This window comes from Aphelocoma coerulescens, chromosome 3, assembly GCF_041296385.1.
Source record: "Aphelocoma coerulescens isolate FSJ_1873_10779 chromosome 3, UR_Acoe_1.0, whole genome shotgun sequence".
In the NCBI taxonomy this organism is placed as follows: Eukaryota; Metazoa; Chordata; class Aves; order Passeriformes; family Corvidae; genus Aphelocoma; species Aphelocoma coerulescens.
The window spans coordinates 19878745-19902525 of NC_091016.1; the positions used below are offsets into that span (position 1 = coordinate 19878745).

Consider the following 23781-nt stretch of genomic DNA (forward strand, 5'->3'; position numbering starts at 1 on the left):
TTCACAAGCCTTCACCTTCTCCTTTCCCTGTGTCACTCTCCTCTCCCCACCCAACTCAACTCAACATGGTCTGTCCTCTGGGTTAGCATTAAAGTTATATACAGCCTCCATTAAAACAAAATTAGGAGCCAGTGATAGTTCTAATGTCCTTTTAAAGCACAAGAAAAGTCATTGATTTGTACATATAAAAGTCTTGAGTTCAAATTTGTTAAAAAAAAAAAAGAAAAATCCATTTTGAAGTTGAGTTGGCATTTACATATTGCCAAAGTATGGCTAAGCCAATGAAAGGGGGGAAGAAAAGAATTTCAGGACAGAATTTAAATATTACAAAAATATCTTTTTTTTTCTTTTTTCTGTTTCCTTTTTAAAAAAAAAAAATCGGCAGGATGCCCACTTGCTATTGCTAACTGAAGCATGGAAAGAAGGTATAGACCAGTTGTCCTTGATCCTTGAATATTTGAAACAAATTCAATGTAAAGCTGAACCAAGTTTCCCACACAAACAGCGGTGGCAGATTTATTTCACTTGAGATACAAATGCATGTCCACATGACAGGCATAATCTGACCAGGAGGTGGAGGAAATGTTTCTCTAAGTAAGCGCAGGGAAGGAGGGCGAGAGAAGGCTGGCACGGTTAAACATTCTGGATTCAGAAATGCAGTGCCCCACAGGTGCCTCTGCACACAGGCTGTGCAATGCTCTGCACTCCTGATATGCAAATACAGCATCTTTCAGCAACAGGATCCAGAATCAAAGAGCTTGGTGGCCCACTTGTTCAAACTTCTAAAATTACTCTTTCGTGCTGTTATTCTTCTTCACTTTCATTTTCTGGTTCCAAATCAGAATCACCATTGATTTCCTTTTCAACAGTCATGTCTTGTTCATCAGATTGCTCCTCTTTTTCTTCATCTTCATCCCAGTTTTCCTAGGGAAAAAAATAAAACAGAAGCGTTTGAACCTTTGTCAGTCACACCATTTCTGCTAAAATAGGAGATCTGGTCCGATTCCACTTACGTCAGAGTCTTTATCTGCAATCATCTCATCATCTGAGCCTTCCTCCTCTGAGGAGTCTGGAAAGAGAAAACAACCTCTCAGTCTGGGAAACAGGCTTTAAGATGTCATTGTGCAAACAAAGTCCAGTCCCACATGCTGCCAAGTCTTCAAACTGTGCTATTTCCATACCAAAACTAATTCTGCCTGGAGATGAGGTAACCAACATCAGTTAAGACCAGGTCACTTCTGCTACCCATACACAGGGTGAAGATGCAGTAGGAAAAAAGCCGAACTGGAAGTGTGCACTGCCACACAAGGACATCCCCTGCACTGATGTCCTGCTGACTCAAATGTAGTAGTGCCTTCACTGTATCTACCTTAGCACAAGGGCAGGTAACACTAGAAAGTTTAGGTTGCCAGTTAGGTTAAAGCAGCACACTGAACTTCCAATTCACTGATTTCTTCATTTGTGATGCAATGCTGGGAGGGAATTAAAGGAGTTAAAAGGAAGAGAAGGAAGGAGTAACTAACTACAAGATGTCCACATCATTAGCCACTGATTTTCCTGCCACAGATCTCTCCCAAAACCCCCATACTTGCAGACTGTACACTGGTAGATAAGCACTGGTAGATAAGCACAGGAGCATGATGAACAGCCATCAAGTGGAGTCATGTAAATTCAGGAGCTGAGCTCCACTTAGCACACAACACTTACCATCCTCATAGACCAGCTTTGCAGTCTGATTAACCTCTGGTACATCCTGAACTGTTTGTGATGCTGCAACCTGAATGGAATTTGCAGATTAGCCTTAGATTAAATCATCTATTTCAACCTTAAAAGGCAACAAAACTCTTTAATAATGTAAATGAAATCTACATTATGGGTAGCACACATTAATTCACTTACAGTGCTGGTTTAACAGCCAAAAAAGTAAAAATGACAAAGTAAAATCGGAGAGGCATCTGCTCCAAAGTGGCCCAGTGCCTCCTATTTATTCCTCTTTAAAACTCTGTGGGTGAGCAGACACATTTGGCAGGACAAAACACTCCCAGTGGGCAGGGGCTGACAGGACAGTCAATTAAGGGACTGCTCTGAGCATTATCAGCGTTGCTGAACAGCAGCTGCATTAAGGTCCCCAGGACAGATCCCATCAGATGCAATCACAACAGGAACTGAAATCTGCAAACAATACCCCTGCACATCCCATGTTATGTAGTTGAAGCTCACCTGGGTGACAAGAATGAAGAGTCTTCCATGCAGACGGGAAAGCTTTTGCAAAGTTTTTACTCTGCTCTCCATCAACTGGTATAACATTCCCAGCTGAGGAATAAGGTCTGGCAACTTGGGAGAAGAGAGGGATGAAAAAAAATGAAGCTGTTAACAAACACATTCCAAAAGTTTTTGTATTTTTAAGCTACTTTTTTATGTTTGGGGCAACCAACACTTGCTTACATGATTCTAGACAGAAGGGAGAGCTGAGGGTTCACAGGAACAACCTGCAGCCTGATCAATTAATGCTTAGCCATGTTTAGAAGTATCATCTACTTTTAAAGCATGGCAATTCTTAGACTCCTTTTCCTTTCCACAGTCACTGCCACACGCAGGGGCGAAGCACTGCTCAGAAAGCTGCGTAAGTGGGAACTGAACATACACCGGTGTCCGAAGCAGCCTCAGCAACACGTGCAAGTTCTGCTGCTCAGCAATCCTACAACAAATGGCAGAAAGGACTGACAGTGCCCAAATGTCTTTTTCTTAACCCAGCAAGTGCTGTATCCATCACTTGTAAGACAAGGCTGGACTTCAATCCAGAAGCTACAGCATTAATTCCTACCCTGCCAACTTTGGCACACCCTTACCCCATAAAATCGGGCCATGCCCCAAACAATCTCAATATGAGCATTACCAGAACAAAGACAACTTAGCTCTTTAAGATCTAGTGACACAGGCTACATTACTCTTTGGCAGTAATTTTGTTCCCTCTCACAGGTGTAACATAACTTATCTTGGTTTGACTTTGGGATGGCTATAATTATGTCAGGAATGACTGAGACAAACAATTTATCAGCAATGTGCAGTAGGTTCAGCAAAAGTGGTGTAAGCACAGCCCTCTCTCTATACATTGATTTGGGCACTGCCATATGCAGAGAGCAGATTCCTGAAGAAACAATATATATTTATTTAAGCATTTAAATCTAGTTTTACTTAAGTGCATTGGCATGAATGAAAAATACTTACTGTGGAAAGGTAGGATGCATGTAGGGTAAAAACAGACTTCAGCCATCGAACCATTACTGAGGCACTGGAAAAGAGAAGAAAGTTATATCCAAGAGATACTGGCTGAGAGACACCCATTTCACATTCTAGATGCTAAATAAATATATCCAGATACTTCTGTATAAAGTGTTCCTCTTTAATTAGAGAGCAAGATAAATGCAGATGGAAATGTGAAGTTTGGCTATCCCCATGAGGTATGTAAGTTATTTGTTAGGAAAAGAACAGACATTTCAGTGAGGGACTAAACTAGACAAACTCAGGGGTCTGTACTTCTGAAATCTTTAATGGATGGTCTCAATGACTAAAAGATCAAAGCATGCTACCTTCTTCTCCACCTACAATGAGGGAATTTATATTGAGAAAAAATAAACCCAAACCCAAACCAACCCCCACAACTCAGCACAGCCCATCTCAACAAAGCTGTCCTTATGGCAACATAAGATGGAGGGGGGGAAGCGGATTTTGTTATTAAACACCATGCTAAGAGATGTCTAAATACATTTGATAAGTAAACAAGGTCTACACCTGAGAGTTATTTTACTTATTGATCAGTAATGTAAACGTTTGGGGCCTTCAGTTACATTCTCAGGGTTACGTGCTCATTTCAGGTATCCTTTTCCATTTTTAACTTCACTTCAGCCACCCTGAGAAAGAACTGCTTCAAGTATTTTAAGTTCCTCTTTTCACCCACAATGAGGTGAGTTTTTACCTCCAGATGCTGCAGTTTAATTGCAGTTACTATGGAAATCTATCACATACATGGTAGGAGGGACCATAACACACACGTGAAAAGTTTTAGGTGAATTAAACTGTAGCTGAGTTGTCTCTTACCTGTATGGGTTGCCCTGCAATCTCTTTGTAAGCTAAAAGGACAAAAAAACCCAGTCAGCAATAAGTAACAAACATAATGAGTTCAAAACCCCCAACATTAGATCCATTTGACAGCCCCAATACTGGGGCAGAAAGTTGTCCAGGCATTTGACGTTTGCGAGGATTAACCTCTGTCAGGCTCCAGAAAATCACACTGCTGGCTCTACCACCCTCTACACAGGCTGGTAACTTGCAGAAGCTGGGTTTCAGTATTACAAGAAAGCTGGAACTCTTAACATGCAAAATATCCACTGAAGCTTAAACCTGGCAGGAGTTAAGTAGGAGGAAACCTATTTCGTGTCTGTTAATCTGCTTAGCAGAGCAGTTGTTACAGGGTGGACAAGTTGGGGAAACAAGTGAAGGTAGTATCAGATAAAGGCCATTTCACACAACAAATCTCAAGCCTGGGAGAAAGCAGTTACACAAAGGTCTGACCATCCACTGAGATTACAGACTTAAACACTTGCACTTAGATTCCCCAACAAAGGTCCCAGGGAAGAAACACAGCATCTCACTAACATAAGCCTAAGGAGGTGCTGCAAGACCAGCCATTCAGCACCAGGCAATCTGCATAATTCAGTTAAGATCAGTACCATAAATAAAAATTAAATCTTATTTGTGGTCGGCACGTTAAAGTACCAAAGAAATTGAACCATTAACTTACATGATAGAATGTCATTCACATAACAAGAGCTACTAACCAATGTTCGGTTTTACAAAGTAATGTCTGGTCAAGACTAATCATTAAAATATTTCTGTCCAAATAAAGAGTTTATTTAATACCACTGAATAAGCAGTTCAGAAGCCAGATCCCTTTTAAAATTACTACTAAGTGATGTTCAAGGTTTAGGACTTTCTGATGCTTCAAATCATTGTCCATGTTAGTAGTAGAGAAGAAGATGTAATGGTGATTGTTTGCCATCAACTAAACAAGCTTTTGCTTAATCTCTTCCCTTTCTTTTTCCCACATAATCATTTAAGATAGTAATACATCATTTAATGCTCTTCCTAGCTTTGACAGTGACACTTGGTCCTTTGGTTAAGCTTCAGCCAGAAAAGATAAAAAGTGTATCAGAGATAAATTAAGAAACAGTTCAGTCCTCTTACAGTACCAAACCAATTTCAAAAATAAAGAGACATATCCTGGATTTTTAGTAGCTAGAAGGCAAACCACATGTGGCTTGTATGACAGCACAAGAAGTGCAGGCTCTCCTACCTCATGCAGCAGTGGAATGACAGCATGTATAGGCATTCTGGCTACTGTGTTCTTTACTATATTTTCTTTTCTTGTGTTAAGCACTTTCTGTTAAAATGAAAACATATGATCAGAGAATAATTCAGCTTTAACATGTGTATGAGCAATCAGCAAAATCAAAAATTCCTGGCTGTACATCTCTTTCTACTCCACTACCCTTGTATGCTGAGAATAATGAGCAAAAGATTTGCTATGAAAAGGAGTTTCATTTTCTAAGTCAGCTACAATTAACAAAATTAAGACACTCAAACTCATCTAAAACAATCTAGCATTGCCTCTAGCCCATCTGCCCCCTGTTAGAAGTGATGCACTACAGGCACATGAAAATCTCCCTTGATATTTTCTGTTTGACTTCCATAAATAAATGCCTTTCACCAGCATCTGTGACAAGAAATTTCTATTCTTAATAGAAATTCTTATCAAATTCTTAAACAGTTCCCTGCCCCAGTACTATTCCATCCCCCTAGTCCAAATGCAAAGGTAAGCTTTTCAAGTGAAACTTGTCATCAATTCATTTTTCAAACAGTATCTTGCTTGAAAAATGTACCCTCAGGAGACTAAGCACAGATGATGCTCCAGCCTGAGCTAAAGGGAACATGGCTGCATTGGTAGCATCACCTGTAAAACATCTGAACTGTGACATAACAAATTCATCATAAACAAAGTGCCTCAAAGTTCAGGGACCGACTCAAAGTAAGGCAGGTAACAGAAAAGTAACACCACCACTATAACTCATAATAGCACTTCCTTGAGCAGCAAATCAGCAAAAAAGCAGCTGGGAGAAACAACAGATTCTGAACTGTTCAGCCTCCCCAGCTATCAGGAAGGCTCCCCACCAGTCCCAGTGAACAGATTCAACAGCACACACTGAGCTTGCAAGACTTACATTTAAGATTTCTGCATCATTGCTTTCCAAGCCCTGAACCAGCAGCACGGCAAAGCTGTCTGTCTGGGGAAGGCCACCTGGAGTTTTTACTTTGCTCACATCAATATCCAATGCCCCAAGGCGCTCCTCGATGCTCTCCTGCAGAGGGGAAATAAGGGCAGTGCTGTGTCACTGCAGTTTCTCACACCTATCAGCTGAAAGCAAAGTACCTAACTTAGAGCATTCCCTCTAATTCTGCTGGAAAAGAACACAAATTTTGTATATTCTTTTAAATGCACTGACAGAAAATAGCATGAGAAAAAAGCAGAGGAAGTTCTGGATGAAAAGCACTAATATATCTTGGCACAGGCAGCCACAAGCGTGTGACAAAGTTCTGCAACAACCTGGCAAAACCACAGGCAAGGCACAGAGGGCTTGAATAAAGAAAATGTTTTGAGCAGGGAGAAGTCTCTTTCATACAAAAAGATGGTATCATTAACCTTTCTTCCACAGTAAACAAAGCAAATTCAAGGTCACCTAAAGAAGGTATAGCAATGATTTATGATTATAGTTTCTCCATTCTTGCTGAGTTTGAAAGAGGAAGCCCTTTACCTCTGTCTCTCCTGGTTTCCTCTTGTTTTTCTTTTTCTCCTTCCCCGAGGCTGGAGTTCTGACAGCTGTACTATGTCCTGGAATGCCAGGCACTAGAACTTTGGTGTCCGAGTTCACAACAGGTGTCTTTACCTAATACACAGAGATAACCACATTTCCATGAATTGCTAATACCTTCAGCTTTCTTCCTATTTAAAATACAGATTTCATTCGAAGACTCTCACACATGTGGCAAAACCAGCCTGACACAACCCATTTTCTTGGCGTAAATATTAAGCAAATCCAACATATTTAAGAGAATGAACAACCTCAAGAAACAGACAGCAAATTTTCATCATTAACTAGAGCAATGGAATCTTTGGAATCACCTGTGAATCATTTTTCTTACAAGCTTTTGCTGTAACATTCCTAGAACTGTTTGTATCCAGCAACAAGTTTTTGGATGTTTGCTAGCAATAGATACCACCTGTGCTAATAGTCAGCCCCATAAAATACATGCAGATTAATTCAACATCCACTGGAAGGCAGTAACTGACCAGAAAAAGCAGCACAACGTAACAGCAAAAGGTAGTCACCATTCACTTCAATCCCAACTCTTTTCTTCTAGGGATTGCTTAGACACAGAACTCAGCTGGTCTGAATTAGGCTGTGACCACTATGACAAAAAGAGGCACCTTAGTTTATACCGAACAAGCTAAGGTATCATCTTCCATGAACACAGAGGAGATGGAATTTTCTATTTAACAACCAAATGCTCTTCTGACTCACAGAGGATGTAAGGCAGTATGCCACTTCCAGAATATAAAAAATGCTACCTGCTACTTCCAGAAAACTTCTTTAACCATAGCACTTCTATCCAGGCCTTTTTTTTTTGAAGTACCTCTGAAGCGATAAAAGTAAAATCTACTACAGTGAGCAAAGCAACTTCCAATTTCCAAACAGCTGATTTTCTGCATGAAGAATTTTATCATAGAACACCAGTGGTGATAAAATACTATCCCCTTTGCTCACCACACTCATCACTGACCTTCTCCCCACACGACATGCTCAGACAGCCAAGAGAAATGCGTCTTCACTGGAATTCAGCAAAAAGCGAAACCAAGATGGGTGTCATCACTGCATGCCAGGGAGGCCCTACACCTGTCCCCGCAGTTCAGCTCTGCTACCCAACAGCTCCAGGACTGAGCAATCAGCACAAAACCCTGCCTGGCTGATGGAGCACCACATCCAGAAGGTAACTAAAGAGTCAGAATAACAGCGCTGTCTCTCACTTCACTGACACTCCAAGCATTTCAAACTTTCAAGACCTTGAATATGCACAATGATTAAGAACTTCACAGCCTCTAAACACCCAGGGGATCCTGCATGAGAGAACACAGTGGCAAGTGGCCTCAGTGGACACTGCTGCCATGTAAAGTGCCAAGCTCACATTCCCAGGTCCCCCTGAGTAGGAACACATGAAGGCCACATTAAGAAAGAGCAAAAAGGACCTGCCCCTTAAGGTTCCACCACATGTGATTTAGACTCTAAAACAAAGTCATCCCACCTTCACCCCAAACTATCAGGGTCAAAGAGGCTGTACAAACCAACAGACTCTAAGGGAAGGACTGATCTTAGGCAGAAAAACCAATCAGTTCTGTCTCTCAAGCAGACCTGCTGAGCTACAGGAGGGCCACCATGTGCTCTCACACACACCAGGACACACACAGATCTCTCTACCCACACATGCCTGAGTGCTATGGACATCTATAGCTACCTCTGCAGCTCTGAACAGGTCCATCCAGAAATCCAACCTCATTTTAAGAGAGCAGTGAATTCTACCTACTTCATTTCTAAGTAAAACAAGAGAAGCAAAAAAATCACATTTCATGCAAAGCTCACCTTTGTTAGAGCAGCATCTGTTTTAAGTGACAGCACTTTCTGGATATCCCGTACCAAACATATGTGGGATTCACTGGTGTTCAAAGACTAGGAGGGCAGGAACAAAACCAGTTAATATATTTGACACTCACACTTGTGATTCATTATGCTACTGAAAGATGAGAACAAATTCCACTGGTATAAATTAGAATGAACTTTCTTTTCACTCTAGAATAGCAGCTCCTTTGCATATCAGCCTTTTGTTACTAGATCTTTGTACTCTCCAAGGAAGTTTACACAGGTAAACTGGAACTGTATTAAAACCAGTTTCAGTGGCCCAACTCAGCAACAGCTGAAATGGCAAGAAACAGTCAGCAATGATGTCAACCTGTACTCTGGCTGAAAAAATGGAATAATACAAATCACCTTTCCAAACAGCTCTGGGGCAACAGTCACAGCTCCCAAAACAAGGGCAAGGAATATGTTTTGTATTGTTATACAATTCCAAAGCAGTAAAAACAAAAATAATAAAACCAAAAATTTCTCCAACTGAAAGCAGTATGCAGTCCATATGACAGAATCCAAACCCTCTCTGGTAAGTTCTACATACCACTTTCTCTATGATGGGCTGTAAGGTGTTTCCATACACCAGCAACACAGACTGTTTGTCTGTGCAAAACGCAGCTGCTAGAATAGGGACTGGTTTCGGTGTGGAGTCCCCATCATTCCCAGGTGTTGCTATCTGGATGGTACAGTTTGATGTTAAGGGTTTTTTGCAATAACTGGGGGGGAAAAAAAAAAAGAAATTAAAAAATGCCAAGATGTTTAGCTTGAATACTTCAATATCTTGTACATCTAAGCATCTTTCATTAGCAGGTCCTCAGCCATTGTACACCTTTTACGGATGGCTAAGAAGAGGCAGAGACACAAAAAATCTGGTGTAAAGCCACACATAATATCGAAGTGCCATACAGTCCCCAACAAGTGAGTTCTCCAAAAATGTGTCCAGTAACCCAAGACAAAGCAGCAGCTGGAACCTGGATCATGAGCATATAAAAGAGCTTAAAGGCAGCAGTATAACAAAACTGAACTTTGCTTTAGAGTAACCCCAGACCTTTCCCGAAGACACCCTCAAGTTGAATCCTAACTTACCCATTCAAGATATGTTCGAATAAATGCAACTGCCCATCTCTGCACACAACTGCTAACTTCACAGGCTGAAAGAAGGCATAGTAAGAGAGTTTCATTAAATCAAAGAAAAACCCTCCTGGAAGTTCAGGACATCAAGAGACAGTTGTATGGCTACAATATGACTTTTTTCAGTATTTAAGAACATTAAATCTGTAAGGAAGATCAAAGACGTAACGACTCGGGAACGTTCAGAACAAGTGTTAGAAGATTAAAAAGATAATTCACAATTGTACTTTATCACTAGTAATATGTCCTGAGTCAAACAGTTTGCACAGTAGCAGACATGTCTAGAGGCACAGGTCTGCAAAGGTACTGACACTGTGAATATGCTTAGAGGAAAGAAACTGAGCTGACTCCTCTGAGAAACTGAATGACAGCAGTACATTAGAGAATACTCTCCAATACATGCAGGAAGAGGGAAATGGAAACATTAGAAAAATACAGCATGAAATACTGCTTTGAGAAATGGAATTTAAAGGCAGCAGGAGAAAAATGTTTTAAATAATTACAGAAACAGTTTGTGAACATGTTTCACATTCACACATTTTTCACAAGACAACTACTTCAAAAGACTTGTGCTTGTTAAAACTGAGAGACTTGGCAAATGCACACTGCTACTTTAACTCATTCAAGGCTAGTTAATTCCAAATGCATTTACACTGCCAAAAACACTTGAAATCAGAAAAAAAACAGGACCACATAGAACCAGATTTTTAGAAATAATTTCTTTAGTGGGTTTTTTTGCAGCCAAGTTCTAACAATCATTTTGATTACTAACTTGTTCTAAATAGGAAACAACTCACATTTCCACCATCATGAACGTCTGAAAAAAACCCACTGAATTTGCACCCAGTAGCTTTCAAAAGGAGTATTTCAAACTACCAGCTTTATAAATGCACCTGTAATAAATATCCTTACACCCATGAATTTGCATTTAGATCTCATCTCTGCATAACAGAACCCAAATACAAATCAAGCTTCTTTCTTTACACCCTTAAAAAGGAAACTGATGTGATAAGTAAAAATTGTTGAACATATTTTGTTACAAACTATGGCTCCTACCTCTTCTTTGACTTCTGATACAGTCAGGTCAACAAAAGTTGGTTCATCTGTTACTGTGAAAGACATCACAGCATTCTTTTCTTTCCTATCTGACCTGATCTGCCTGGAAGACACAAAAAGTACACATCATTTACCACAGCAAAAACAGCACCCTCTGCACCAGACAAGCATTACAAAGACTATAAATCTCCCATAAATGTGGTGGTATCTACCATATCCAAAAGCACCATGCTGACATTTCACTGTTCAGCTTAGAAAATGTTCTAACTTGCAAAAGCAAACTAACTCCCAAGTGAAACTGAGCAAGAAAGCTCTGCATAAACCCTAAAATAAGTGCAAAGAACAAGGAAGTTTATTACACAGTATGTTCTGGCACATACTAATGATACAAATGGCAACTGGAAGCATGCTCAGACACAGCCAAGGAAAATCTCGTCTTCACTCAACAATCAGTGAGTCGAAACCACCATTAAAGAGATCATCACTGCATTTTTCCAGAATGCCCCTTCTGCTTTACCTTCTTTCATCACAATCACTTGGTGAGTCTATGCTCAATACTGATCACAGTCACAAATTATGAAAAGCTTACATACCACACACTCAATAATCGGTCGTGTATAGCTCCAGACAAGAAATACAGTCCTGTAATTCCATCAAACGGTTTACTTTCATTCACAGGTTTCACTGTGGTAAACATTAATGATGACACTGATGTAGCATGGCCTGTGAAATGCTAAGAGAAAAAACAGGATCTTTCCATCATTGTCGTAAGCAGTCATATGGCAAAAATCAATAATTAGTTAATAACAAACATTAGGAAAGATTCGAGTGTTACTCAGTCAGCAAGGACAGCCCAGTAGTTTTTAACTAGTGATCAGTTTCCTTGCATTTGTTTGTCAAGGAAGCTTTCTCTGACCTGACAGATATTTATCAGGATTTTAAAAGTTAAATGGGGAATCAAAGGCAGATTCACTGGGACTAAATCCATGCAAAAGAAATCACATCCACCTGTACTGCTGTTACTGTCACAAAGCACTCCCCTCTGCCCTCCCAATTTTACACTTCAACCTTTCCAACAGAACTAGATTCACAGTTTCATTCTCAGCTTTAACAATGGACACACGTGTGCTGACACACTAAATCTGGGCAAAACACCACCCCCAAGGGCCCCCCAAAAATTGGTTCCTCAATCTACTTTTGCAAGTAGTGGTTTTGGTCATTATAGAATGCAGACATACATGGTGGCTGCCATGTGCCAGCAAGCCCACAGTAACAGCACATGTGTACACACTCACCTGACAGCAAGTACCAGGAGATCAGAGACTATCCCTGTCCTGTCTGCTAGCAGGCAAGAGAACACGGCAGCATTCACGGATCAGCTAAAGCATGGCCATTTGCTCAATGTCTGAGCCCTGCTCAGAGAACAATAAGGAGTTGCTCCTATGCCTTCCAACTGTTTCAACAGCAAAACTGATAATGCCATCAGTTACATGAAGTTTAGCAAGGAAACTCGAAGGCTTTGTGGAGGGACTCATTAAAACCCATGCCAGCAGTAACTGATACGGTGGTGAACTGAATTCTCCTGACAGAAGGGTATCAGATGGGCACCCAGGTAAAAAGAACAGCATCCATCTTTCTCCTACAGCCTTGAGAAAGGATGCTGGCAGCATGCTCACAAACAAAAATTTAATGTCCTCATTCAATTCTCAGCAAGCTGAAACTGCAGTTTAGGGTACCATCACAGCAAAAATGTCCAGCAATCCCGAAACTGCCAACTGTATCCTCACACACAGTGAAATTTCCAGATGTGTGATCAGGAAACACTAGATAGGTAGTGCCACCAATAAAGAAGGGCGTATTTTTTGCATCTAGTTTAACAAAGGTACAGAAGTACTTACTCTGTAGACTTCTTTGGTCTCCAAGTCCCACAGTTTTATAGTTCTACCAGCTGATAGCAGCATTTTTCCATCTGGACTGATGCATAGACAGGTGACACTGCTAGTGTCGCCTTTCCACTTGCTAGAATTGGAATGGAGAGTTTTTAGACAAAAGGAGAAACAGAAATAGAAAAAACAGTATTCATTAGAATAATATCAAAACCACCATGATGGAAAATTTAAGGCAAAATTTAAAAACCAGTAATACAAGTAGTCAAAGAAGAGGTCAAAGCTATTCTGCTTCTGCGCTTTGCCTTCAAATTAGTTTACAACAAAACCACAACTCAAAAATATAAAGCCATTCAATACTGAACTGTTGACTTCTTTTTTGACATTTGCTTGTTCTGAATTCTTTTCAAAGTTTTCTACTTCTGAAAATAGGGCAAGAAGAGCCATACCATTTTCAAGACTTCTCTATTCAGCAACCCGTTCAGAAAGGCCTTCTCAACACTCAAAAATGTGTTCAGAGTTTCAAAGCCCATTCAGTTACTGGCCCTCCTCCCAAGTCTCTGAATGTACTGACAATAATAAACTTCACCTCAATGGTCTATGGTTCAAAGCACTACTTAAAAACACACACACACAAAAAAAAAAAAAAAAGGAAAAGGAAAAAGGAAAAAAAAAATAAAGATGCTGTCATGAAAAGCCTGAATGTACTTTGAAGGAATATTGACACTGTGTTTCTCATGGGACAAAATTGCAAGGAAAGCATTAACACAAACCCTTTACACTTAGGAGGTAGACTGCAACACACCACGTTTTGAGTGTAAACCGCCTTTCTGGAAATACTTCCAAGTAAATTCCACATGCCCAAGCAACATCTCTCCTGCTTTCTAAAACAGAGATCATTTACTGTATCACTTTTGATAGAAGCTGAAAATTTTACAGCCTACAAACCTGAAAAACAACATTGCACCTCACGGAGAGTATGGCAAGATTTTTTATACTCTTCCAAAGACAAGGTCATGACTAATAATTTAATAACGTAAACCAAGAAGGTATTTTTAAATGCACTAAAGAGACAAGTCTAAACTAAACTGCAGTATATGAAGCACAGCAAAAATCCTTCGGTCTTCACCTTGGATACTCTTTAACTTTTACAGGAAAGAGTTTTAAACAGGATCTCAGAAAGGACAAGTCCAGAATGCCTCTAAATAGTCAAGAGTATTTAAGATGTGAAAAAACTAGAGAGAGACAAGAAGTCATCCAGAATGTTTCAGTCTACCTCTCTACAATACTTTGTCTTGCCTCTTCAGAGACTCTCTTCCCCAACAGCTTGTCCCTCTGACAGAGGTTTCATGTGTGCTGCACACACCTCCTGAAGTGGCCCTGTGGAGTACTCCTACAGTAGTTAAGAAAGTCAAACCTAAAGCTACATGGTTTCAATTCCCTTTCTACCAGTCCATACCTCTATAGAAACATGTCTAGAAGCCTGCAAAGCAAATTAAAAAAAAAATTTAATACCACTTCTCTAGGAGGAACCATCCAGATTTCCTCTGTGGGTTACACAAATATTAATTTCCAGGTCCTGACAGGTGTTAAGGAATGAAGGCACTCTCACATGTACATTGGGTGTGAGCAATTATTGTGGATAATTTGTTCCTTCTGGTAGGTAAAATTTTAAGAGAACTGATTTCTTCTACTCTTTCCAACTTGAATTACCTTAGGGGTGACTTGTAACATTACCACAGAAAATTTTCAGGTAAAAACCATGGTGTTACACTGCTCATATACTTTCAATCTATACACTCTGGGAATGATTTTCTGTTGCCATCTTTAAAATGAAAGAACACAATGCCTCAGATTACATTCATAACCACATCCCCCTGACTCCATGGTCCCTGGTATGGGACAGGGGCAGAGGGAAACATCCAAGAAGTATGGCAGCAGAAACTCTCACTTTTCCTGCGAAAGCAGCATGGCTGGGACCCATCTCCAGTACTTGTACATGAACACACATGCTATGGGATACAAACAGGGTGAATGAGATGTCCATGGGCAGCTTCAGAGCTTTGCTCTCACTGGGCTCACAGAACAGCAGTGGGATGGATGCCTTGCAAAACAAGGACCTTCAGGAAGGCACTTCAGCAAAGACATGCCAGGAAGGCAAAAAGAAGAGGGGTTTCTCCATAGAAAAGTGTACCATGAATGCATGGAACTTTCCTTTGAAACGGGAAAAGGGACAGAACTTATATATGCACAGAAGGAGAATACAGGAAACAACAGGGAAGGTTATACAATAAATCCACCTGGAAACTAATTCCAGGCACTAAAAGGTCAAAATTGTCTGGGCACAACCAGCATAGAATTACAAATGGCAAATCATGTCTAACCAACCTGATTGCCTTCTTAATGAGACAACTGCCTTGGCTGATAAGGAGAGACATGTCTAAGTTGACTTCAGCAATGCTTTTGACAAGGTCTCACATAGTATCCTTGCAGCCAAATTGGAGATAGATAGCCTGAATGGATGGTCTCTAAGGAGAGTAAGATCTGGCTGCATCACTGAGCTCCAACAGTTGTGATCACTGGTATGAAGTCCAGCTGGTGGCCAGGTACTGGTGTTACTCCCTAAGGACATCCCAATACTGCTTCATATCCTCCTTAACTGCCCAGGTCTTTATTAATGATCTCAAAACAGGACACAATGCACACAAGTTCGTAGTCAATCCCAAATTAGGGAGAGCAGCTGATATCCTGGAGGACAGGGCTGCTACTCAGGGGCATCTCAGCAGGCCTGAGAAGAAACAGGCTGTCAGAATCTCAAAGCTTAAGAGGAAAATGTGAAGTCCTGCAGGTGAGATGGAAAAATTCCAGTACAGGTGGAGGACAAATAGCTAGAAAGTAGCTTTGCAGAAAAGAGACCTGCAGTCCTCACAGTAAAGCTGAGCACGAGCAAGCAGGGAGTCCTTGTGGCAATGAGGTCAGCTGTGTATGAACTGCATTAGCCAGAGTGCTATCAGCAGGTCAAGGAATGTGACTACTCTGCTCGGTGCAACCCTTGAACCTGCACCCGAGCACTACGTTCAGTGGGACAGCACAACAAAGTCACTGAAAACATGGAATAAATCCAGTGGAGGGCCTTGAAGGCACCTTAGGCACTAGAGCACATAATGGAAGAGAGAAGGGTGAGGGAACTGGGAGTGGTCAATTCTAATAGGGCTAGAGGGAGATTTTACAGCCTTCTGCTACTTTACATAGGGTCTCAACATAATACAACCTAAGAATGCATCTCTCTCCTAGGGATACGAAAGTGGCTACTGATTATGGGCTGCTAGCAGTGCCCATGCCAACCTTAATAAAACCAAGAGTGCAGCAGTAATAACCCAACACTGGGAAATGTCACAAGAAAAGAAACAGTATCAAGAGAAGGATCAGCGGGCCATCACACAGTAGGCTTTTATTGAGGAAATATAACCAGGATTGTTAATAGAAATCTTGGTTTCTTCTTTGAAGTTTAAAAACAATTTGACTTTATTACAAAAGAAAATAAATGCCTACACCAGACATTTTTTGACTCTGCACGAAGCTCAATTTTGCTCAACAGTACTTTTAACAGTAGCAGCCTGCTCAGACAGCCAAGTGGAAGTGTCCCCACTGCACATCAGTAGCAAGCGAAACCAAACGGGTTATCATCACAGCGAGGCCCTTTGAGCAAAGCTGGGTGCATGTAGCAGGCTTTACTGGAATGAGGTCTTCCAGTATCTGCTCAAGGATTTTTTTCTAGAATTTAGATTTTTCAGCATTTAGTGGGACTTCTAGTCTTTCAGTCTCACTAAAAGTTAGCATGGAGGGATCCAAACCCCTCTAAGAAGTTTCATCTAGCCTTTCCAATACACAGAGGAAGATACCCAACTATGACAATTATGCTTTCATCCCTTAATAAAACCACTTCCAATCGCAGAAAAATAACAGCCAGCAGCCACTTTGCGGGCATGAAGCCTGGAAAGCAGAGCGCAGCATTTCCAAAACCTGCAAGGGAGAAAACACACAAAAGCAAGTGTGAAAAAATTCAATCAAAAAGCAGCACTACTCACCACTTTACTTTGCAGGTCTGTGTGTTCCATTCCACGATGTGTTTGTCATCTGAACAGCTATACAAGCAGCAGTTGTCTTGATGCCATCTCACACAGTTTACTCTACTGTCGTGACCACCATCCTACAAAAGGTAACAGAGGGTCACCTCACTGGAGGTGTCTTGACAACTGAGTCTTCCCCACACCAAGAATGTCAACAAGGTGCTCTTTCAAGAACTAAATTCCAATCACTGGCATCTTGAAGTGTGTGGTTTGAAAGAACATAAATATACAGTTATGCAAATTAAAGATATTTCATATTTTGATACATAGAGTTAAGTATTTTGGCTTGGCTTACAGCCTAAACAAGAGGAAACATTGTCTACAGCTTCCTCACATGGGGAAGTAGAGGGGCAGGCACTGATCTCTTCTCTCTGGTGGACAGTGACAGAACCAAAGGGAATAGCAAGAAGTTGTGTTGGGAGAGGGGGAGTCAGGGTGGATATTAGGAAAAAGTTCTTCACCCATAGGGCACAGGCTCCCCAAGGAAGTGGTCACAGCCCCCAGCCTGCCAGAGTTCAAGACGCATGTGGACCATGCCCTCAGGCACATGGTGTGATTCCTGGGACTGTCCTGTGCAGGGCCATGTAGAAGCCTGGAACACAATCTAATGTGTGTGTCTCACTGACAGCCAGATAGCCATGGAACCAACCAAGAACTGCTGGTAAGAACACACTGTGGGAAAGAACAGGATGTGGCTGGAGGAGGAGGCCATGCAAAGGTAGGACAGCACTTTCCTGGTCCATCCTTGTTCTGGCTCCTGGTCATCAGAACAACATAGCACACACAGCACAAGTGCAGGACTGACTCAAGAAGTGGGCCTGGACTGTTGACAAAAGGCACCCCCATCAGTGGGGGGATCAAGACCACCAAAGACCCCCAAAGCCCTCCAGCCCATTTCCAGAAAGGTCTAAAACAAACTGCACATGGTAACTAATTCACACAGAAAGTGAGAAACTTTGCTCCAGGGTGGGCAGAACTTTTCTATAAAAAGGTACCTCCACAAAGCCTGAGTGACACCCCAGGACACTGGACACTCCATCAGCTGGTTTGATGTTGGAGCCAGGACTGGTGATTTTCTCCCTTTATACCTTTTTTTCTCTCTACCTTCTCTTTCACCCCTTATTCAAAACCCACCGCTGTGCATTTATAGTAGAAGACACCAATTTCCACACCAAGTGTATAATTTACTGATACAACTTTGTAGATTTTGTAGGGCCTGTGACTTTCGTCATTCATTCTTGACCACAAGCATCTACACACCTGCATGTTCCCTTCAGTTTCAGGGTGGGATCCCACCAGAGAGGAGTTGGGCTTTGATGATCCCTTCCAACTGAGGATATTCTATGTTTCTATGATTTTTTCTAGCACTTCAGAGTAAAAAAAATAAAACAAACAAAACCTGTCCTGTCTGCTATTTTTATACACACAGCCAACCAAGGCTCAAAAGTGTTGCACAGCCACTCATATGGATTCGTGTTTCTTGTTATGTAACCCACAACTAAACTGGAGGTACTTGGGAGCTTGGAAAGGCAAAATGAAAGCCACTGTGTATCATTCAAAAAAGATCATGTGCTGAGGAGCTCAAGAGCTTCCACAAGGGAGGTAAATTTACAGAAGAGTCCAATGGTGTGACACCTTCCCAAGCGTTGATGAGTTCTGCCCTTCTCTCCCACAATGCTGTGCAGGAACTGAGGGTATGACAGTCCCCCTGAGGATTTAACCCTCCAGTTAAATGCCAGTGAGGAATTTAATCACTACTGTTTTCAGCCTAAACTGACTGAAACCGTCAGTGTTTGGTAGCATGTGAAGAAGAGTGCATTACTTACTAGCTTGCTCTGTAATTCTCCTTTTACTGTGCTGTACAACAAAATGCTACCAACTGCTGTACCAATAGCCAGGATATCTAACTGCTTGTCCACTTCTCCAACTTCAGACTTCCGTTTTTTCCTCTGGGGGCCATCCTGGAAAATCAAAAGAGAGAAATCGTGAAATAAATCAGTCTGACTGGCTTATCTCAGTGTTAAAGCAGATGGAAGAAAAACCTTAAGAGAAGTCTGAGACCCAGACAGCCAGGACAAACTCTGCTAAGACACAAAACAAGCACTGAAGTGTACAGAATCCTAGAAACTCATCTTGTACCTCCATGTACAAGGTAACAAACCTGCTATGAGTCACTTGGAAACACCTGGTGGAGACCATTTTGCTACCTTCCCAACCATATGCATGTGGGAAAAACACATTAAAGTTTTTAACAAAGTTCCTGTCCCAGAGGAAGAAGTAAAGATTAACATATTCAGAATATTTCATCCACAAAATGGAAATGCTTGACCATGATCAGTTTATTTTTTCTCAAAAGGTAATCAAAAGAGTCTTGCAAATCTGAAGCATTCATAATGCTTCTTAAAAGGAAAGTGCTACCCCATTCCACAGAAGAAAGTGACTTGGACACAAAGGAAAGTGCTTGCCCAAGTCCTGTTGCCTGCACCAGAGGTCCTCATATGATCAGGAAATTCAAAATTCTTCACTCTCTTGCTCTGCAAGTGCTATCAGCCACTTCGAGGAGGGATTTCACTTTGTCTCCCTTAACCAAGAACTTGAGCATGCAGATCACTGGGAAGGGGAGAAGGAATTAAACTGGTTCTTAAACACGTGAAACTAAAATCTAGAGGGCAGAAGAAGCCATTACATTTATTCTCACTGGGTTAATCACTAATTGCACACACACAAATAAAAAAAGAAAATAAAAAAACTGTCCAAGGACATGAAAAGAAATTTTAAAAAATCACTAATACTACTGATTAGTTTTTAAATTGGACTTTGGTAAGTCTCCTTACATTTGCTACATCCCAGCAAAGCATTCTCTCCAATTTAAAAATTACACACATCCTAATGCTTCCTCTACACAATAAATCTATTGCACTGACAAGCAGCCTGAAGAAGCCCAAGGAGACTGATAAAATGTGAGCAACCAGCTCTGTTCAAGTTCCATGTGGTGTAGCTAATCTGTTTTACACCAGAAACGACGCAGTGAACACAAATAATTTCTACTCAGGTCCAGAAATATAATGATAATCAGTTGTGGTAGTTTTCACCACAACTAAGATATATAAGTTTGATAGTGAAGGATAAATACTTTGGTTCTTTGAAGCAGGATTTCCTGTTCCTTCTATATTTAACAGAGATAACACCTTCTGCAAATAAAAGTGTTTTGGTTTAGGCCAAGAAATACCAAATTGTCATAAAGATAACTTTTACATCAAAAGCTCTCCTGGAAAAAGCGATTACACTAGGGGTTTTTGCAAGTATTTTTTTAGGCTTTATCTTTCCTGGGAAAGAAAAGTATTTATAAAATATTAAAAAAGAGATGCTGAGAAACCATCAGAGTCACAAAGCACAACCAAGTAAATCAAGCAGGTTCTAAGACCATATATGATGAAACACTAAACCAGTACATTCTTGGCAGCAATGGCAACTAATTGAAACTGCTGTCTTTGTGAAGGCAAAGGCCACAGAGGGGAGATACAAGTACAATTCATGTGTTTTCTGGTACTCTTCCATCTCTTTATGTAGTTTTACTAATTACCCCCCACACCCCCGCTGCAAAGCAAAACCAAACTTAGCAACAGACTTTATTCTCTTTCCCTGAATAAATCTTTCAACTACATTTTTTTCACCCTCCATTTCAGTTTGCTATAGCAAATTTCCTTGGAACAACTCAAAGGCACAACAGAATTCCCACAAGTGCACAATTATGTCCAGGGTCAAGAGAAAGCAAGGGGCAGTGAAGATTTTTCTGTTTTTTTTTCCACATGCATTTCTCTACTGACCACCCCTTATCAGCAATATGAGTGGAGCACTTTGTCAGAAAGTTCTGCATGAAGAAACACCAGTGGAAAATTCAGACACCTGTTAATGTTTGAAATGATTTGAAAAACGCTCTAAGAACTTAAAAAAAAAAAATCAATTGAACTTCTCTACCCTGCATTAGATTCGTACACAGAGAGACTGACAACTGCACTTAACATCCAGGTGGGATGCACTTGTGGATCAGGGTCTTAAATAGAAAAGCACCCTGTTGTCATGGACAGGACAGAATAAGTATCAGCTTCCTTGTAATTTGATTTCTTTTTCAGATTTATTTGAACTCAAGCTTATTTAGAAATCCTTCAACTTTACCTGAAAAAGGACAATGTTTTAATTAGGAGAGATGGTTAAAAGAAGTTACTTGAAAAGGAATGGTGCACACATTTTTCCATAATCTTCTCCCTTGACTAGGTAAGCCACTGAGACTTTCTAAACAGAAATCTGCTGGTCACATGTGAAATAAAGCATTTGAACATTAAAATGCGGAGAAATCGAAAGGTCTTGACAGTTGACAGTGACAGGGCAGTTGCAGCTTGTTAGGAAGAAAGTGGAAGAAGGTGTTTGAATGTTGGAGGTCCAGTCTTGCACAAGACACCACATGAAACAGGAGGTGATGAACACTGCACACAGGAAGCACGTGGGCAGGGAGCATCCCAGTAAAGCCACCCCTGCATCAGCAATTCCAGAGCCTGCAGCTCAAAACGTGATTTCTAATATTCCCTATAACACATGGCCTCCATTAACATGGCAGCAGTCCAAAACACACTGAGTTTAAGTGCAATTTGGCCAAACACCATTTATAGCTATCTACTGGCAGAGTTCTACCCCTGAACACCAGATACTGGAACTGCCTAGACAGATGTCAACTCTCCAGGAACAAAAAAAAAAAAAAAAAACCAACCCAAAAAAAAAAACCCAACAAAAAACCCCACATTTAATAAAATGTTTTTGGCAGAACTATCACAGTTTTAGTTCTACAACTCAGTCTGAGGAAAAAACCACTGACTTATGAAGGGTTTATGGCACAATTATTCCAAGAAACAGTATGTTTCCCAGCTCCACTTTAAAATGTACCAGCTTGCAAGCAGGGGACAGGATTCAAACTACTCGAATAACTAGAAAGCACTGAGAGGTAGCTAAGTGCTGTCTGGTTAAGTCCATTTTCATATAACCTTAAACCAGGTTAAATTCAAAGACCTGTGGGGCTTAGGAGTGTGTCTCTAGAAAAGGTTATCTTAAAAAAAGTATTAAAAGCCTCTCAGAAACTAGTGCTTGACTTACAGCACCACAGCAGCGCAGTGTGTCAACTTTAGTTTTATTCCCCACAGGACAGATTAACCCCATTTTCACATGCCAGTTTCAGTGAATTTAAGAGCAAAGAACCCACACAGCTTTGCAACTAATGCAGGGATCCTTTCTACTTCAAAGTTACATGACAAAGGAACAGGTTTAGGCCCATCTAAAACTGACTTTCACTTCATTCTTCCAGTGCCCTAGGAGTTGTTAAAGTTCAGGGACTAAGCTGCTCAAATGTGCAAAACAAGACAACATCGCCCTACTTTGGGTTGATAATCTGTGTTTTAAGCATTTTGAAACAGCCTTAACAGCATTTCAAATACACTGAACTGCTGAAATACCGAAACGCACCTCAAAAAGCACCCCCTACTTCTCATGACAAAGGGGGTGGATTTCACATACTTTATCCAGGTTTTGCATTCTTTTTTCCTCATGAAATGGCATGTTCCAATTGAAGAAAATGGCATTACTTCAACATAAAGAGGATAAAAAGGTACCCCAGTATATGCTCAAGGTATTTTCAGGTTCGGTGTTGACGTGAGGTGAAGTCAACTAAAACTCGATCAAGGTGGAGAACATCCAAGAACTCCTGATGGCATGCTGTGACTAAAACTACTGAATACCTTCTTGCAGGATTCCTGGACTCGGGAAGATGAATCACAGAGAGTGTAACAGCTTGCATGGAAGTACTTCCAAGGGTAAGGAATTGTGGAGAGACACTGCCTTTACCGTAAAGTGAACTAAGTGGGCGCACAGCAGCCGACCTGCTCTGCAGCATCACCTTTTCAATTAAGGCAAGACGTACCATCAAGTAACAAACATACCTCGCTCCTTCAAGGAAGGCTTCTTCCACGCAGATAATACGAGAGACAAATAGTTTTACACAGTCAGTGCTTCGGCCGAATTATTGTTCCAAAAAAACACAAAACAAAGCCTCCAGAGCCGCTTCCCCCACCAACACGTGCAATTTACCTTGCGCAGCGCAATCCTGGGAGGGGGAGCGGCTCCCCCCCGCCCCCCCCCCCCCCCTCCCGGGGCGAGACACACGTGGACATTTCCCACACCCCAGGATCACGAAAAGACAGGACGGGACGGCGCCCGAACCCCGCGGAGCCCACAGGACCCTAACCCCGCTCGCCGCGCCCCCGCTCCCCGGCCCGCCCGGCCACATGGCGCCAGGAGGGCGGGGTGAAGCCGAGCGGGCCGCGGCCACGCGTTACGGCTGCCCGGGTCGCCGCCATTCCCATCCCCATCCCACCCCTCGCCTGTATCCCCCCCCTCCCCCCCCCTACCCCGGCTCCCCGCTCCCTCCCCTCACGCACCTTACTGGGGGGCTGCCGCGCCCCCGCCGGGGCCCAGGCCAGGCATGTGCAGGCGGCGCTGAGGTGAGCGGAGGGCACGTACTCGTGCTGCAGGCGGCTGCCGGCCGTGTCCCACACGCGCAGCCGCCCGTCGGGCCCGGACACGGCGAAGAGGCGGCACCCGCGGGGGGAGAAGGCGCACGGAGGGGCCGCCATGGCGCGCGCTCCCCGCGGCTCTGCCCGGCCCGCACCGCGCGGCGCATGCACCGCCCGCGTGCTCGCCCCGCGCGCCTGCGCCGCCCGCCCCGATGACGCCGTCCGG

The 23781-nt window shown here is 42.0% G+C and overlaps 1 protein-coding gene and 3 non-coding genes across 4 annotated transcripts; all 4 read right to left on the bottom strand.

Annotated features, from left to right (window-relative positions):
• Nucleotides 1-485: 485 nt before the first annotated feature.
• Nucleotides 486-23742, bottom strand: WDR43 (WD repeat domain 43). The gene is made up of 18 exons (XM_069009335.1): nt 23481-23742; nt 18825-18959; nt 16957-17078; nt 12881-13001; nt 11576-11715; nt 10983-11085; nt 9882-9946; nt 9340-9511; nt 8751-8837; nt 6870-7001; nt 6279-6416; nt 5354-5440; nt 4099-4130; nt 3229-3292; nt 2221-2334; nt 1708-1777; nt 1014-1069; nt 486-924 (listed from the first exon to the last, which is right to left on the bottom strand). Exons 1-18 carry the CDS (start codon nt 23673-23675, stop codon nt 805-807), a joined length of 1953 nt encoding a protein of 650 aa, XP_068865436.1. The 5' UTR covers nt 23676-23742; the 3' UTR covers nt 486-804.
• Nucleotides 7913-7991, bottom strand: LOC138108864 (small nucleolar RNA SNORD53/SNORD92). The gene has a single exon (XR_011150086.1). It is a non-coding gene; the product is annotated as a small nucleolar RNA SNORD53/SNORD92 (small nucleolar RNA).
• Nucleotides 11389-11472, bottom strand: LOC138108867 (small nucleolar RNA SNORD53/SNORD92). Its single transcript, XR_011150089.1, has one exon. It is a non-coding gene; the product is annotated as a small nucleolar RNA SNORD53/SNORD92 (small nucleolar RNA).
• On the bottom strand, nt 16486-16563 carry LOC138108866 (small nucleolar RNA SNORD53/SNORD92). The gene has a single exon (XR_011150088.1). It is a non-coding gene; the product is annotated as a small nucleolar RNA SNORD53/SNORD92 (small nucleolar RNA).
• Nucleotides 23743-23781: the final 39 nt, after the last annotated feature.